Source organism: Copadichromis virginalis, unplaced genomic scaffold (genome assembly GCF_057382275.1).
Source record: "Copadichromis virginalis isolate Kocher_CV1m ecotype Utaka unplaced genomic scaffold, C_Virginalis_male_GT1.1 unmapped_scaffold_1, whole genome shotgun sequence".
Lineage (NCBI taxonomy): Eukaryota > Metazoa > Chordata > Actinopteri > Cichliformes > Cichlidae > Copadichromis > Copadichromis virginalis.
Window position 1 is genome coordinate 3655643 of NW_028188589.1, and position 16522 is coordinate 3672164.

The following is a 16522-nucleotide window of genomic DNA, read 5'->3' on the forward strand; positions in this document are numbered from 1 at the left end:
CTTGTTCTGTGAGCGTGCACAGATCCTGAAGCAGAAAGCCTGGGTTAACAGAGAAATGATCATCACTGTGATGATGCTCACCATCTCTGACTGGGATTTGAGGTTTTGTCAAAGCAGCAAAGAAAGCCTGGCTATGTTGGACTGGGTGTGGAAGCAGCTCCCAGTTTGAGTTCAGGAGACAGACACCCTCTCTACTTTGACGATCAGCTTCAAACTTTCCTTTTTGATAAAACTTATAGTTAGAGCTGGATCAGGTGACCCTGAACCATCACTTAGTTATGCTGCTATAGAGATGGATAACAGATGGATTGTTGTTTTGTGTGTCTGCAGTCTGTCAGGCTGTCTGATCACAGAGGAAGGCTGTACTTCTCTGGCCTCAGCTCTGACCTCCAACCCCTCCCATCTGAGAGAGCTGGACCTGAGCTACAATCATCCAGGTCCCTCAGGAATGAAGCTTCTGTCGGCTGGACTGAAGGATCCAGGCTGGAGACTGGACACTCTCAGGTATGGAGAGAATGTCTGATATAGGAGGAAGAGCTGGAATCATTTCCTGTGTCTTTCACTCACTTCCTGTTTGTTTCCTGCAGATGAGACATGAACAATCACACATGCAGGAATATTTTCAGGGACAGACACACTAGTCTAGCTGGATAGTACATGGATATTTATGTAGGGGGTCTTCAAGGAGTCTGTTTGCAGGAACATTAATGATAACTGATAAGTCATGTTGAGAGTTTCATTAAAAGTAGACTTACAGTTAGGTAATATTTGGACAGAGACAACATTTTGTAACTTTAGATACAAGTATCAGCCATGTGTGTGTTTCCCATTCTGTATGTCCACAGTCACAGTGACAGTCAGTGACACTGACAGAAGGATGAAACAAGGCTGTGAATCATTTCAGTCTGTGTGTGTGACAAAGAGGCAGACAGGAGCAGCTAACATTTGGAAATGGAAGCTTACTGGAAACACTACATTCACGGCTGAATTCACAATAGATTTGTTCTCAAGTGCACATTTAGCAGCTAATGCTAATACTGTTTTCCCTTTGCTTTCTACAGCAGCTATTGCTAAGTAGGCCACTTTGCTCCGCTAAGGATTTGTGTGACCATGATGGAGACTCTGATAAGCTAATGCTGCTAAGCTAATGCTGTTTATGGGCCCTGTTAGAATCAATATTTCATTCTCATTCTGTTGTTTGAGAACAATATTAACGTTTCACATCATTATAACACAAGAGAAAAGGGTATTGGCATTAGCTACTAGTGCTTATTCACCTCAAATTACCTTTAGCTGCTAATGGCAGCCTACTTAGCATTAACTCCTCACTAATATAATGCTAATTTACATCAAATTAGCATTAACTGCTCATATTGTTATAAGGAAAGAGAAAAGGGTATTAGCATTTGCTGCTAATAATTATTCACCCCTAATTAGAATAAGCCGCTAAAAGCAGCCAACTTAGCATTAATTCCTCACTTTGTTGTTACCCAACGGAAAAGAGTATTAGTATTAGCTACTATCATTTTTAATAAGTAAGAGAAAACAGTATTAGCAGTAGCGCATAATGCTAATTCACGTCAACGTAGTATTAGTTAATAATGGCAGCCTACTTAGCATTAACTGCTCACTAATATAATGCTAATTCGCATCAAATTAGCATTAGCTGCTCAAGTTGTTATAAGGAAAAAGAGAAAACGGTATTAGTATTAGCTGCTAATAATTATTCACCCCTAATTAGAGTTAGCCCCTAATGGCAGTCTACTTAGCATTAACTCCTGACATTGTTATAATGCAGGGGAAAAGAGTTACCATTATCGGATAATGCTAATTCTCATCAAATTAGCATTAGTTAATAACGGTAGACTTCATATCATTAGCTGCTGTCATTCTTACAAAGCAAACAGTATGAGCATTAGCTGTTAATCCTTTTTCATCTAAAATTAGAATTAGCCACTAATGGCGTATTGTTAAAAAGTAAGAAAAAACATTGTTAGCATAAGCGGATAATGCTAATTCATCTCAAATTAGTATTAGCTAATAATGGCACCTGCTTAGCATTAGCTGGTCACATTGTTATAAGGCAAGAAAATATGGTATTAGCATTAGCTGCCAATTTCTATTTACCTAAAATTAGCATTAGCCACTAATGGTAGCCTATAGCAAAAACTTCTTAATGCTAAATGAAGTTAATTAATGCTAAGTAGGTTTAACTGAAATTAAAGTAGTGTTAGCATTAGCTGCTGATATTGTTAAAAGGTAAGATAAAACATTGCTAGCAGCAGCGGATAATGCTAACACACATAATAATTAGCATTACCTAATAATGGCAGCCTTCTTAGCATTAGCTGCTCATATTGTTATAATGCAAGGGAAAAGAGTTGGCAAAAACAGTGTTAGCATTAATGGATAATGCTAATTCACCTAAATTAGCATTAGCTAATAATGGCTACGTACTTAGCATTACCTACTAATATTGATATAAAGCAAGAAAATATGGTATTAGCATTAGCTTCTAATGCTTTCTCATCTAAAATTAGAATTAGCCACTAATGGCATCCTATTTAGCATTAACTCTTCACATCGCAAGGGAAAAATTAGAATTCAATAAAAAAAAAAAGTGTTCACATTAGCTACTTGTATTGTTAAAAAGTAAGAAAAAACATTGTTAGCATAAGGGGATAATGCTAATTCACCTCAAATTAGTATTAGCTAATAACGGCAACCTACATAGCATTAGCTGGTCACATTGTTATAAAGCAAGAAAATATGGTATTAGCATTATCTGCCAATTCCTATTCACCTAAAATTAGCATTACCTGCTAATGGCAGTCTACTTAGCATTAACTCCTCACTAATGTGATGCTAATTCACATTAAATTAGCTTTAGCATTAGCTGCTAGCATCAGCCTACCTAGCACTAGCTGCTCACATTGTTAAAAGGGAAGAGAATACGATATTAGCATTAGCTGGTAATATTTATTCACCCCTAATTAGAATTAGCCACTAATGGCAGCATACTTAGCGTTAACTCCTCACATCGTTGTAATGCAAATGAGGCTAACTTGCATTAAATTAGACTGCTGTTATTAGCTAATGCTATTTAGCAGTAGCTGCTCACATTGTTATAAAGCAAAGGAAAACGATATGAGCATTAGGTTCTAATGCGTATTTGCCTTAAATTAGACGTAGGTGCTAATGGCAGCCTACTTAGCATTAGCAGCTCAGATGTTATAATGCTAGGAAAAAGAGTGTTAGCATTAGCCGTTCACATTGTTATAAAGTTAAGGGAAATAGTGTTAGCATTAGCTACTCACATTTTTTAAAAAAGTAAGTGTTAGCATTAGTGCATAATGCTAATTCATGTCAAATTAGCATTAGTTAATAACGGCAGCCTATTTAGCATTAGCAGATAATGTTGACCTTGGCCCACTGGAAAAGTTAAGAACTAAAGATTTAGGAGTGTTTCTCGATAGCTCTTTCTCGTTTGAGAAACAAATGAATTCTGTTATTAAAACCAGCTGTAAGCTTTATATTGTTGATTGTCATTTATGCTTAGAAATATTTACTCATATATGCTTAGAGTTGTATAATCGATTGCATGATGATAGAGGTTTGATCCTTAGTAGTCTGTAAAGACTCTGTGTGCCTTCCAGAGTGCTCTGGCATGCACACAGCACTTGGGGCCATGAGAGAGGTCGTACCCTCTCTTACTGATTTATGGTGTAGGACAGGGGTCTCAAACTCAATTTAGCTGGGGGCCGCTGCAGGCAGAGTCTGGGTGAGGCTGGGCCGCATTAGGTTTTCTACAAGAAAGGCATGGTTAAAAAATTCCAATCTTCTCAAATCTCTTTATTTTTATTTTTTAACACAAAATATGAAAAATAAATAAAGAAATTAAGAATTAATAAGAAAATAAATCAATCTGTAATACATAAATAAAATAATAATAAGATATTTTTAGTCAGTGAACTTGTGTGTTTTTTTCAGTCTTCTATATCTGCTGTATTTAGATTGAAATGTCTGTATTAACAGTTCTATAACCTTCTTCTGAACATGAATGGAACACTGTAGAAAATGAACTGTTCTTCTGAACATGGCTTCTCTTGCCTACTCCTTGCTGCTAGAGACCTGGCAGCGTTTCCTCTCGCATAGCCGAGCCAGATTTGGCCTGAGGGAGGAAGCAGTTGCGACCCTCAGTATGTCTTGAAGATGATCATCCGTAAGTCTGGACCTGTACTTGGACTTATTGAAGTTCAAAGTGGAGAAGAGCTTTTGGCACAAGTATGTGCTACCAAAAAGGCACATGGTCCGCTTGAACATTCGGGAAAGCCGAGGGAAACTAGGGCTCAAGTCTCTCAAAAATTGTCCAAGCTTGTCTGCTTTTCCACTCACCTCCCTGAACTTTGCTTTGAGTTCAGAGTTGCACTGCAGCTCAATGAGCTCCATTTGAAGCACAGAAGGGGCATCTTGCACATCAAAGGAGAAGGGGTCCGCAAAAATGTGAAAGGTGGCTCTGTGTGTCTTGAAGTCAGCAAATCTGTGATCAAATTCCTCCTGTAGCCTCAAAATGACATCAACATACTCGTCAGCACTGAATGGTGTGCCTGCATCCACGAGTGCCTTGCATGCTGGGAAATGGCAAAGGTTTGTCTGAGAGAGCTGAGCTTTCCAGAGCGCCAGTTTTGTGGAGAATGCTCTCACGTTGTCATAGGCAGCACTGACAAGTTGCCCCTGGCCTTGTAACGTCTTGTTCAGTACATTAAGCTCATGTGTCATATCAACAAGAAAAGCTGAGTCCATGAGCCATTTGGGATCAGTTAGCACAGGAACACTAACTCCATCCTTCTCCATGAAGGCTTCACTTCTGCTCTCAACTCAAAAAGTCTCTTTAATACATTTCCCCTGCTGAGCCAACGTACCTCAGTGAAGTCGAGCACATCCCCATATTCTGACTCCATTTCCTCTAGAAAAGCACAGAACCTTCGGTGCTTTAAGCCCCTGGATCTGATTTGGTTGATGCATTTCACAACAATAGACATCACATTGTCAAACTTCAGGCATTTGCTGCAAAGGACCTGCTGATGGATGATGCAGTGCAGAGCAATGGCCTCCTCCACGCCTTCCTCTTCCAGTTTGTTTTGTGCCACCAGTCCATGTTTCCTCCCTGTCATTGATGGCGCTCCATCTGTTGTTATTCCAACAAACCTCTTCCATGGCAAACCAACATTCTCAATGGCATCACACAGCTTGTAAATATCTGCTGAGCGGTGGTCTGGCCATGCATTGGAATTACTGTGAGCAGCTCCTCCATCACTTCAAAACTGTCATCAACACCACGGACATACATTGGGAGCTGGGCAGTGTCGGTGATGTCTGTGGTCTCATCAAGAGCGACTGAGTATACACTGAAACATTTGGCTTTCTCACACAGTTGGTCATAAATGTCACTTGACAGGTCAGAAATGCGATCTGCTGCGGTGTTGGCAGAAAGGCTGATGTTGCTAAACTGACCTTTCTTTCCCGGACAGACTATATTTGCAGCCTGCAATATGCACTTTTAGACAAATGCACCTTCTGTGAATGGCTTCCCTGCTTTAGCAATCATCTCACTAACCACGTGGCTCCGACTGCTGCATTATTCTCTTTGGTTGCTTTCTTGGAGAAATCTTGCTGCCTCAGTAGATCTGTTTTAAGACTGGCAACCCGGTTCGCTCTCTCGTCTCCCTGGTATTCTGCATCCAGCTCAGCATGTCTAGTTGTGTAATGACGTTTCAAATTGTATTCCTTGTGCAGCGCAACTTTCTCTGTGCAAATAAGACAGGTCGGGGTGCCCCTGTGCTCAACAAAGAAATATTGCATTTCCCACTTTTCCTGAAATGGTCGGTGCTCATCACCAACCTTTCTCTTCACCGCAGGCTTTGAAAAAGACATGTTTGGGGCTATGTGACATTTATAATTCTACTTGGTGTCACTGTCGCATTGAAGTTTCAATCAAGCGTTTAGCCGACGGACGGGGAACGTCTCAACGCGTAGAGAACGTCATTTCTGCTTCTTTTTCTTGCAACCGTAGCACGGCGATCGGCAGATAAAAAGCCGGTAGCAGTCTCCTTTGTTTTTACGCTCGATGTTCATGTCTTTCATGACGACACGAACACCGTGGCGTTTGCAGATGGTAGAAAGTGCAGGGATAGCGAGCGCAAAAAAGGCGACTGCTCACGGCGCCGGGCTGTTGTTACAGGAGAAAGAAGCGGAAATGACACCGTGACATATAACAAATAACATCAGCTGTTTCTGATGTTAGTTGTTTTGACTGCTTTTACATTATATTGAAATATATGTAATGTTCATGTTTGCTGCAATGCAAACGCAGTGATGCAAATAAAAACATGGAGCCACAAATTACGGTGCGACCCTATAATTAGTCCGGGTTACCGGGGACTGTTGTTGCCGATGAACAGGTGTCGCTATGTGACTGCAGACTAAATTGGGCTGCATTGAGTTCATGACTTTTCTTTTATCCCGCCGCCTACGCATCACTGTGAGAGTTAATATGAGATCTCTCTCTGTGGAAAAATAACTTTAAATCCCACTGACGTGTGTATAAATCTATATACGTATAATGTCCCGCTGGGCAGCAACTTAAAAAAACAACTTTTTTTGAAGTGTTGTGAACGGAGCGCGCTGGGGCGAATGTCGGCGTTTGCCCAATAGAAAGGAGGAAGCCAGCCAGGCACAGAAAGAAAGAAACACTCCAGGGCAACGCTGCTGGAACTTTGACTCATTGAGAAATGTTTCCCTGCTTGCATCAAGCCCGGCTGGTGTCCCCTGAGATCCATATCCCACCCTGATTGGTGGGTTAATTCAGCTCCGCCCACAACACTGTAAAGTGTCATACATTATCAAACTAACATTACATTTTCATATTAAGGTGGGGCCAAAAACTATCGTCCTGCGGGCCGCAATTGGCCCGCGGGCCGCGAGTTTGAGACCCCTGGTGTAGGAGGACACCTGCTCTGTGTCTGGTTAAGTATAAGAGCCCTTTGTTAGGGGGACCACTGGACTCTTAGCACCAGCTTTGGGGTCACAGGGTCACATCTGGAACACACACACACACACACACACACACACACACACACACACACTATGCACAGACTGGTACTCTTTGTTCATACCTGTGTAAGACGTCATAATGAACTTGTGCATATTCATGTAAGCTCAATAAAGAGCAGTGTTACGAGGGAGCAGACGAGAGCGACTGAGGTCAAGTGAAGGAACGGCGCTGTCACAGTTCTCTCCCTCATCAATTGTCTGGTTCCAGCGGTGGGTCTGTGCTAGACGACCCATCACCAGCTTTTTCCACTGGTTACCAGTACGTGGTAGAATCCACTTCCAGATCTGGTTGTCTTTAAATCTGTGAATGGATTGGCTCCATCTTATCTCTCTTTAACAAAAGAATCCAAGTGGAGCCCTCAGGTCTGCAGATAAGCAGCTTCTGACCAGAACTAGACGTAAAAACAGAGGTGAGCTTTATCGATGGCTGCAGCCAAACTCTGGAACAGTCGCCCTTCACATCAGGTCGTCACCAACACTGGACATTTTTAAAAGCCGGTTGGAAACACATTTGTACTCTGTAGCTTTCAATCCTGACCAGTCTTTATAGTCATTACTGTGTATGTTTCCTATTTTCTCTCTACTCTGTGCAGCACTTTGGCTCAAGCTGTTTTTAAATGTGCTGATAAATAAATGTAGATTTCTTTGAATAAAACAGTGGAGCCGAGCTTTGAGCTCAGTGTGTAACAGTGTGTGTGTGAGAGCCATGTAATGTCCATGTGTGCATGCTGACTGTGCTGCTCTGACCCCCCTCCTCCTTTCAGGGTGGAGCCTGCTGGAGTCCGATGGTTGAGACCAGGTCTGAGGAAGTGTAAGTGTGTTTTTAATGGGATTCATGAAAACAAAGCAGCACACATTCAACCATCTTCATCATGTCAGGAGTCATCATCAAAGTGTCAATCAATGAACAGATGATGGATCAATAACTGCAGCTGGATTGTGTTTGTTCTCTCCATCAGATTCCTGTCAACTCACAATCGACACAAACACAGTGAACACAGAGCTCCAACTGTCTGACAACAACAGGAAGGTGACACATGTGGAGGAGGTTCAGTCATATCCTGATCATCCAGACAGATTTGATGTTTATCAGCTGCTGTGTAGAAATGGTCTGACTGGTCGCTGTTACTGGGAGGTCGAGTGGACAGGAGACGTTTTTATATCAGTGAGTTACAGAAGCATCAGAAGGAAAGGAGGCAGTAATGACTGTTTGTTTGGACGCAATGATCAGTCCTGGAGTCTGAGCTGCTCTGATGATGGTCCTCATTATGTCTGGCACAATAACAGAGTAACACCCATCTCCTCCTCCTCCTCCTCCTCCTCCTCCTCTGTCTCTAACAGAGCAGCAGTGTATGTGGACTGTCCTGCTGGCACTCTGTCCTTCTACAGAGTCTCCTCTGACACTCTGATCCACCTCCACACCTTCAACACCACATTCACTCAAACTCTTTATCCTGGGTTTATGTTTCTCTTGTCTCCTGGTGACTCAGTGTCCCTGTGCTGAGTGGAGTGTAAAGAGTGTCTCCTGTTACAGAAACACTCTGACTGTTGAACAGATAGTTCAGTCTGTACATGTCTGTCTCTTTCACTCACAAACACGTTTTCAGATTCATGGATTCAATCAGTTGATGTTTGAAACTCTTCTAAATGATTCCTTGTAAACTTCTTCAGTCACAAACAAACAGGAAGTGATGTCACATGTGTTCCTGTCCACACAGCAGAATGAGTCTATTGCTGACAGTGATGTACAAACAGAGTGAGCATTTCTGAGGCCCAAAATAAACTGAGTAGTTCACTGAATGAACAATGGACTGTGAGCTCAGTTCCTTCATCATTAGTATGGATTATATATGTATATGTATTATATTAGTATCATATATATCAGGTGCTGCTGCTTTCAGTCATTGTGCAAATGTGCTGTTTGTAAGCTTGTAAAGCTGCAGTCAGCTGAGACTGAAGAAGTCACCTGATCAGTGAGCAAACGTTTCTGAAAACGTCCAGATGAACAGAATCAACCTTTTGGGATCAGCCAGCAATGCAGCATCATTGTTGTTCAGCTTCAGAGGTTTGCAGGAATGAACTGATGACCAGAAACAGCTGCAAAGTCCAAGAAAATACCAGCTGGAGTTCAGCTGCATTTGAAGAAGTCAAAGAAAAGTAAGGATGGCAAAGGGCGACGTTTTCTTCCAAAGAGCTGCAAACATGGTCGACGCCTCATTAGAAGAATCATCTGGACATTTGTGAGGAACTCTAACCAAGAAAGCAACGTCACACAGATCCAACAGACAGTTTCCATGACTGCAAGTGTTGAGTGGAAAAATGCTACATTGCATTATTGCATCCTCTCACCACAGGAGGCGCTGTTGGCACCACTGATTGCTGATCAGCTGTTCTCTGATGATCTGATTGATACTGTGAATAACGGGACTCACTGAACTCTGTGACACAGTGAAGATTACAAAGTTTAACTTCACCCTTTAAGACTGACCACAGAACCAAGTCCGCCAGAGCTTTTGTTATATTTTTACATGCTGTGGAGCCATTTGTGGGAGCATTTCAAGTTGCTATACATCAATACAACTGTTATAGCCCTAATTTTAATAATATGTATGCATTAAGTCCATAGTAACTACATAAACTGCAAAAACAACCTCTGCTCATCCATCTCTGTGTGTATCAGGATACATTTGGTTCATAATACACAGAAAAATCAGAGTTATTACCTGTAATAAATGTGAAAGATTCCTGCAGTGATAACCAGGCAGGACTGAAACACATCCAAGCTGTCACCACGGTAACAGCACCGCCCATCCACAGGTGAGGGGAGGAGCAAAAAGAGGGACTTTGACCATTTTATACTAAAAACACTCAACTAATGTTTCTAATATGAAACAAATAAGCCCACATTAATGTGAGCGTTTATTAAATAATAATAATGATGATTTCCTCCTGATCTCATTTCCACAGCAGAGAAAACTGTGGTGTATATTGAGGTGGAGGGTGTGGTCTGTGGCTCAGGTGTAGAGTGAGGGTGGGGTGCACCACAGCAGCATGCTGGGACTGCTGAGGGTGGAGGAGGGAGTGATGATGACATCAGAGCTGCAGCACAGAGACCAGTGAACACACAGTCTGTTCATCTTTGCATAGATACAATATACAGCACAATATTGAATGACAGACACGCTGTGGGAGCTTCCACAGATACACTGACGTCAGCATCCAGAGTCCTCCTGCTGCTCCCCCCTCAGAGCCCCGTGATCAGCACCAACACATTCAGTTAGATGACAGAGTCCAGCTGCAGCTAGAATCAGCTCCCCTCTGTGAACAACAGCACAGCGTCAGTGTTTCACACTCAGTGAAAGGAGGAAACAGCAGAAGAACACCATGTGTGCTACGTTTCCCAGGACACACTACAAACTGCACAAATACAGAGCAGCACGTGGAAGGACCTGGAGCTGCATTTACAGAGCTGCAGACAGCGTGATGTCCTGTATGGACAGGTGGAAGGAACCAAGTCCTCAGCTGGAACACTCGTGTTTGTCCACAGACAGGAAACACAGCAGGAAACTTCCTCACAGAAGTGCAGCTCATGGATAACACACTTCCTGTCAGTCAGAATGAGGCTGCAGCCAAACACAGAAAGGTGTTTTTGTCCAGATGAGCCCAGAGAAGAAACACGAGTGTTCACAGACATCAGAAGCTCAGAGAGGTGAAACATGAGGTTGGAGTCCTCGTCAGCATCCAGAAGAGCTGCTGTGAAACCCTGAGTACTCATGACAGACTCTGATGGCACAAACACATCATGATTCAAACAGAAAGACAAACATGGAGCTCCTGATCCTCCTGCATGAGAACAAGCTGACATGAGCGCTGTGTCTGAGAGTGTCTCCCTGTCACAGTGACAATAACACAGCTGCTGCTCACAGTCATTAAACTGACCTGAGGTCAGCTGTGCTCCTTACATATGAACCATGTGACCTCACATCAGTGCTGTGGATGACTGTAGTCATAGAAGAGTAGAGCTGTAGCAGGTGGTGTGAGGAGGAGGTGGTGTATTCTAGTTAACGCAGTACTGAAACACTCCAGCAGAGGGCGCTGTTAAGTCCTTATTGTAACACAGTTACTGTGTGCAGTTAGACTTCATACATAATCTGCACTTATTTCCATCAGACATGCTGTCAGTAAATGATTGGTTTCTATTGATTCTACTTCCTGTTGACTCGTTTGATGACAGTGAAACAATCACAGCTGATTGTGTGATGATGTAAACTGTCACTGTTACATTCAGTGTGTGTGACATAATGTTAGTGCAGGCTGATAACAGCCTGGTTCTGTTAGAAACACATGAACGTGTCCATAGATCAGTGTGTGTTTAACATGAGAGCTTCAGCCCTGCTGATGTGTTAAATAAAGACATGCAGGAAAACTGATGAGACTCTGAAATAACTCTTTATATTTATAATGTAACTCTGCATCAAAAGAACAACAAAGGATCCCAGACAGGTTTCTGTGAACAAAGACCATTCTGATGTTTCTGTGTTTCTAACACTTTGACATTATTAGTAAACAGACTGCAGTGAGCAGCATTTATAAAGAGCTTCTATATAAAGATATGACAGCTGTTTGACAAGTTTATCACTCTGTGTTTGGACCTGATCAGTCCAGCTGTTTACTTGAAACATGTTCATTTACCTGTTCTGTTATATTCATGTTCTTGTCTCTGTTGAAAACACATTTTAATGTCCCTCAGATTTTTCTCCCAGATGAATAAATATAAAAATGACACAAACTGACTGCAGCTACTTTTTGTCCTTTCTGTCAAAAACCTTCATGTGACTCATGAGAGACACGTTTCAGCTGTTTGTGACAGATCAGAGGCCAACAAGTCATTTATAACACTTTCCATCATTGTTTAAAGTTCTCAGTGTTTCTGTGTTGCTGCGTATAGGATCTCCCAGCATCATCACTGTGCTGTCCAATCATTGTGTGCGAGGTTACCCTTATAGTGCGATGTGTGTTTGCACAAAGAGAAGCATGTGTGTCAAATATAAATAAGCACAGAACAGAAACAGCTGCTCGTTTCTTCTGTTTAGAGTCAAGTTAGTGTTTTGTGTCTTTGTTTGAGGCCTGATGTCGAGCAGAGGTGTGTGTAACTGCACTGGTCTGTTATATGTGTGAAGTGTGTGCTTCTCTTCAGCATCATCTTTGTCACTGCTGATTCCTTTGTGTCATCATGTGTTGAGAAGAGAGAACAGTTATAACGGAGGAGCAAAAGGAAGCCCTGAAATCTGCATCAACAAGGAAGTGTTGGCTCACCAGTGATCCCAGCAGAGCCACTGGTTTGGCTCCAGTTGTTCTAGATCCAATGATGTTGTTGCTACAGACACATGTCAGCATCTTTATTGAATTTAATATGAAGCAGAAATGGTGTCATTAGGAGAAGAAGTCCGGCGAGGAGGCAGCAGCTCTTAAAGATGAAACAGCAGCTCAGCCCTGAGCTCAGAGAGCTGCACATGAAAAAGCTCCTCAAGCAGATCCTGTCAGAGGTTTGTCATCAACAGGAGGAACTGTTCACATCATAGGATGAAGATGCTGTCAGCTGGATGAAGAAGGTTATTTAATGCAAACGTTCACACTGAAGTCAAATTGTTGTCGTGTTGAACAGATTCATGTACTGATCGTCTCCAGAATGTTAGAAGAGCTTCAATGAATCATTAGAAACAACTTACAGCTGCACAGCTGTGTCAAACACATCTGTGTGTCATTGTGGGATTGTTGTGTTTCTACATGTGACACACGTCTAAAACATGCACACAATCTGAACACAAACAGGGACTCATGTGTTCCCACAGCCAGATGCTGAGAGCCATTTCCTTGTAGTCCTGTGTCTACATACATGAACCATTAGATGTTATTGGAATGATTGTCAGCTCTGATAGTTTCATGTGTGTTTAGCTGGACGCTGTTTGATCCTCGACATGTTTAAAGGTGTCCAGTCCTGAGACACTGGGGCTGGAAACAGCTGTGATGTCATTGGACTGTCACACAGACAGAAGTGCATGAAGTGAGCAGCCGAGGAGCCGCTGATGTTTTGGATTCAACAGCATTTGAAAGGTCGACACAGACACATTTGCACACAGAAAGCTGAATCTGTCATATGCCACAGTGAACTCACTGTTCAGTGTTTCTCAGGAAGCTTCTTAACTGCCTCTGCTGCCAAACAAGCAGCTGATGTCCTTGAGAAGAAGCTGAAGAAGTCTTCAACAACAAATACAGGAAGTGGACTTTCAAATACTAGATTCACTTTAGACTCACAGAGAAATGACTCAACCAGCTGTGTTTGACTCTATGAAAGGTCAGTGTGTGTCTGCACACAGACTGTTGTGTTGGACTGTTATTCAGTTGTCTGCTGAATGTTTTCAAATGTCTGCATCTCAGCTGTGATGAGGCTGGGGGTCATGGGAGGCCACCGTAGCAGCCTCTTCAACATCATGACATCATCATAAATGCTGCTGGACTGTCTGATGGGCTGACGGTGAAAAAGCCGTCGGGAAGGAAACAGAAGACATTTCAGAGGCTGCAGCAGATTTCTTTGATTCGGGGCCTTTTTCAGCTTTATTGGACAGAGCAGTGAAGATAAGTGACAGCAAAGCAGAGAGAAAGGGGGCGTGGCCCGGGTCAAAGCCAGGCCAGCTGCTCTCCACCTCGTGGTCACCTGCTCATCCTAGTGAGCTCCACCAGCAGCCCTTTCACACACTTTACACTGTCAAACACTGTGTGTGGACCTCAGCTAACAACAGGCTACATTTAAGTCTGGACTACATGCTTTTATATTGTTTTTATTCCATCAGCAGCTCAACATCATGAGCAGCTTTGACATAAAGACATCAAACTCAAGCTGACTTTAAACTACTTTTAATACAGGGGCTCAAAAACAACAACATCTTTATTATATATCAGGACAGAAAGTCATTTCATCTCAAAGGGAAACAGCTTTATTTGGAATAACCAGCACTATCAACTGGTTTGGGATCTCCACCAGTTTCATGTCTTTGCAGCTTCTCCAACAAAGTTCCTGTAAAATCAGCATGTTTGTCTTTATTGGTTTGATAGTGATTGATTATTCAGTCCCAATCTGCTGTCATCTAAAGAACAAAATGATGTTTCTATGAGTCACAAAGCTCCAGATGTTGTCGGCTTCACAAAGAAAACAAAGAACTTAAACACAAAGTGTTTGGAGCCAAAATGTTCCCAAGCTGCTCTTTTTGAAATGGCAGAGGTACAGTGGTGTCTAACAGCACACTGTGGAAGGCAAACATGTTATTGTTGGATGAAACTTCATGAATCCTTTGTAGATTTGAGCTGTTGGAGCCTTTCTTTTCTCTTCAGGTGTACAGATGCTGAGGAGGCAGGTGAAGCAGGTGGAGCTGTTGTGATGCTGGCAGAGGGTGTGTCTTAGTAACTCTGTGAGGCAGAACTGGATCCAACATTGTGGATGTGTTGATGTTGGAGCCATTAAGAGTCTCTGGCCACACTGTAGGATTTCCCTTTGATCCACTGTGGGGGCATTTTGGAGTCTGTCAGTGAAACTCTTCATGTTTGTGTTTGACTCCAGTTTATAGAAACAGAGAAATGTGTCATGCTTTTGTTCGGCCTCCACAAATACACACATTTGTTCATTGGTTGGACTTTTTGGAAGGAGACACATTGAAAACCATGTTAATAAGATCTTGTTGTTTCCTGTGGATCCGACACAGAGAGTGGACTTCAGACAGAAAGCGTGGAAGAGATTTTAGAGGCCGTGTGTGGCAACAGGAAGTTTCTGTGTGTTTGCTGATCTTACATGTGGAAAACAACACGTGATGTTTGTGAAGTTCTACAATGATCATTGTTCTCACAGCATTTTGAGTGGGAACAGTTCAAACTGGGAGTAGTGGGAGTTATTTACTGATTGAAACAAGCTGAATGTTTCTGTGACGATGAAGATCAGCAGCTCAGCTGATCAATGAACTGACATCTATCAGTCGTTTCATGAGATGAAGTCATCAGCAGACATTTGTTCTGACTGTGTGATGAATGTCAGAACGTCAGGGCTCTGCTTTAGTCACTGCTTGATGATCATTGGCTCATTGTTGAATCCAGGGGCCCAGTCTGACCTCTGACCTTTGCTGCAGGTCTTCTGTGTTATCTCCACTTTCATGTCTGATCTTCTGCTGTATCGTCCAAAATAAACATCTGGATCATTTCCAACACTTCAGCAGATCTTTAGTTTGGGCAGTGCAGCACAGAATAACACATATTGTACTATACTGCCCACTTCCTGATCTTATTGGATCTGTGTGTGAGGTTGGTGAAGGAAACACATGTTTACTGAGTGAGTCGCTGCCATTAGGAACTAGTTTTTATATCACAGCCTGGAAATCACACAGGACCATTTCTGCAAGTGAAAAGTCGTCATTGGAGGAAAATGATTGTGTAGTTTGTGCGACTGAAGAATTGTCCCAACTACATGTGCTGCTGACCCTTGACCTTTCCTTTAGGTGCACAGAGGAGTCTGTGGAAACATCCAGAACTGAGGCAGTGCTACAGATGTCTTCAAATAAAGTGGTGTGTTATCCATGTTTTCTATGGATCACATCCAGTATCCTGATCTAACGAGCCCCCTTTTTGTGGATTTTAGAGCCTCTGACTTTTGCTGCGTCTCATTTCAAGCACAAGAGCAAGAAGTGGATGAAGAAATGGGGCGAGTGGGGTAAGTGTGGTGCACGTCAGCTGTGCTCACACATGCTTTCACAAAGAACATGTGTGTTCATCGGCAGCATTAAGGTGCACTTTAGTCTTCATAATAATAAAGTATTCTGACTTTATTCTTCTGAATCCTCACAGTCATGTTGCAGCTCTGCTCTGCTTTAAGAAAATGTTCTACCAGGATGTTACTTTCCTAAACGTGTTCTCCAAATGTTCCAAAGACTTTGTTCTAAGTAGTTCTACATGATGAAACATCCACACTAAGTTTAAGAAGGACACACAAACACCATCTGTCCTTTCATCATGTGTACAAACGTGTTCAGATGTCAAATGTACCGTGAATGGATGCAAATGTGGATCGTTCCAATAAAATGAGGCAGTTTTGTAAGTGGATCACAGTTTGAAGTTCATTGAAACCTATAAGAACATGTTATTCAAACCAATTTTATCCAACAGGAAGAAGCATCAGGGGAACAGGAAACATTCAAACATGTTTACTGTAAGAACTGCACAAAGGAAGGAAACACAATCCTACACACGAGCACTTTAAAATGGACATTTAGCTTTTCAAACATCAGGGAGCTGCAATAACAACACTTTGCCCATTCTGATCAGACTGAAAGATTTATAGAGATTTATCCATGTGCTGCAAAAGGATTTG

General features: G+C 42.3%; 1 protein-coding gene across 1 annotated transcript; it reads left to right on the top strand.

Annotated features, from left to right (window-relative positions):
• The first annotated feature begins 292 nt into the window (after positions 1-292).
• LOC146679576 (stonustoxin subunit beta-like) lies at positions 293-10125 on the top strand. Its single transcript, XM_085450393.1, has 3 exons — positions 293-504; positions 7878-7924; positions 8073-10125. The coding sequence occupies exons 1-3, from the start codon at positions 293-295 to the stop codon at positions 8615-8617; spliced, it is 804 nt and encodes a 267-aa protein (XP_085306519.1). The 3' UTR covers positions 8618-10125.
• Positions 10126-16522: the final 6397 nt, after the last annotated feature.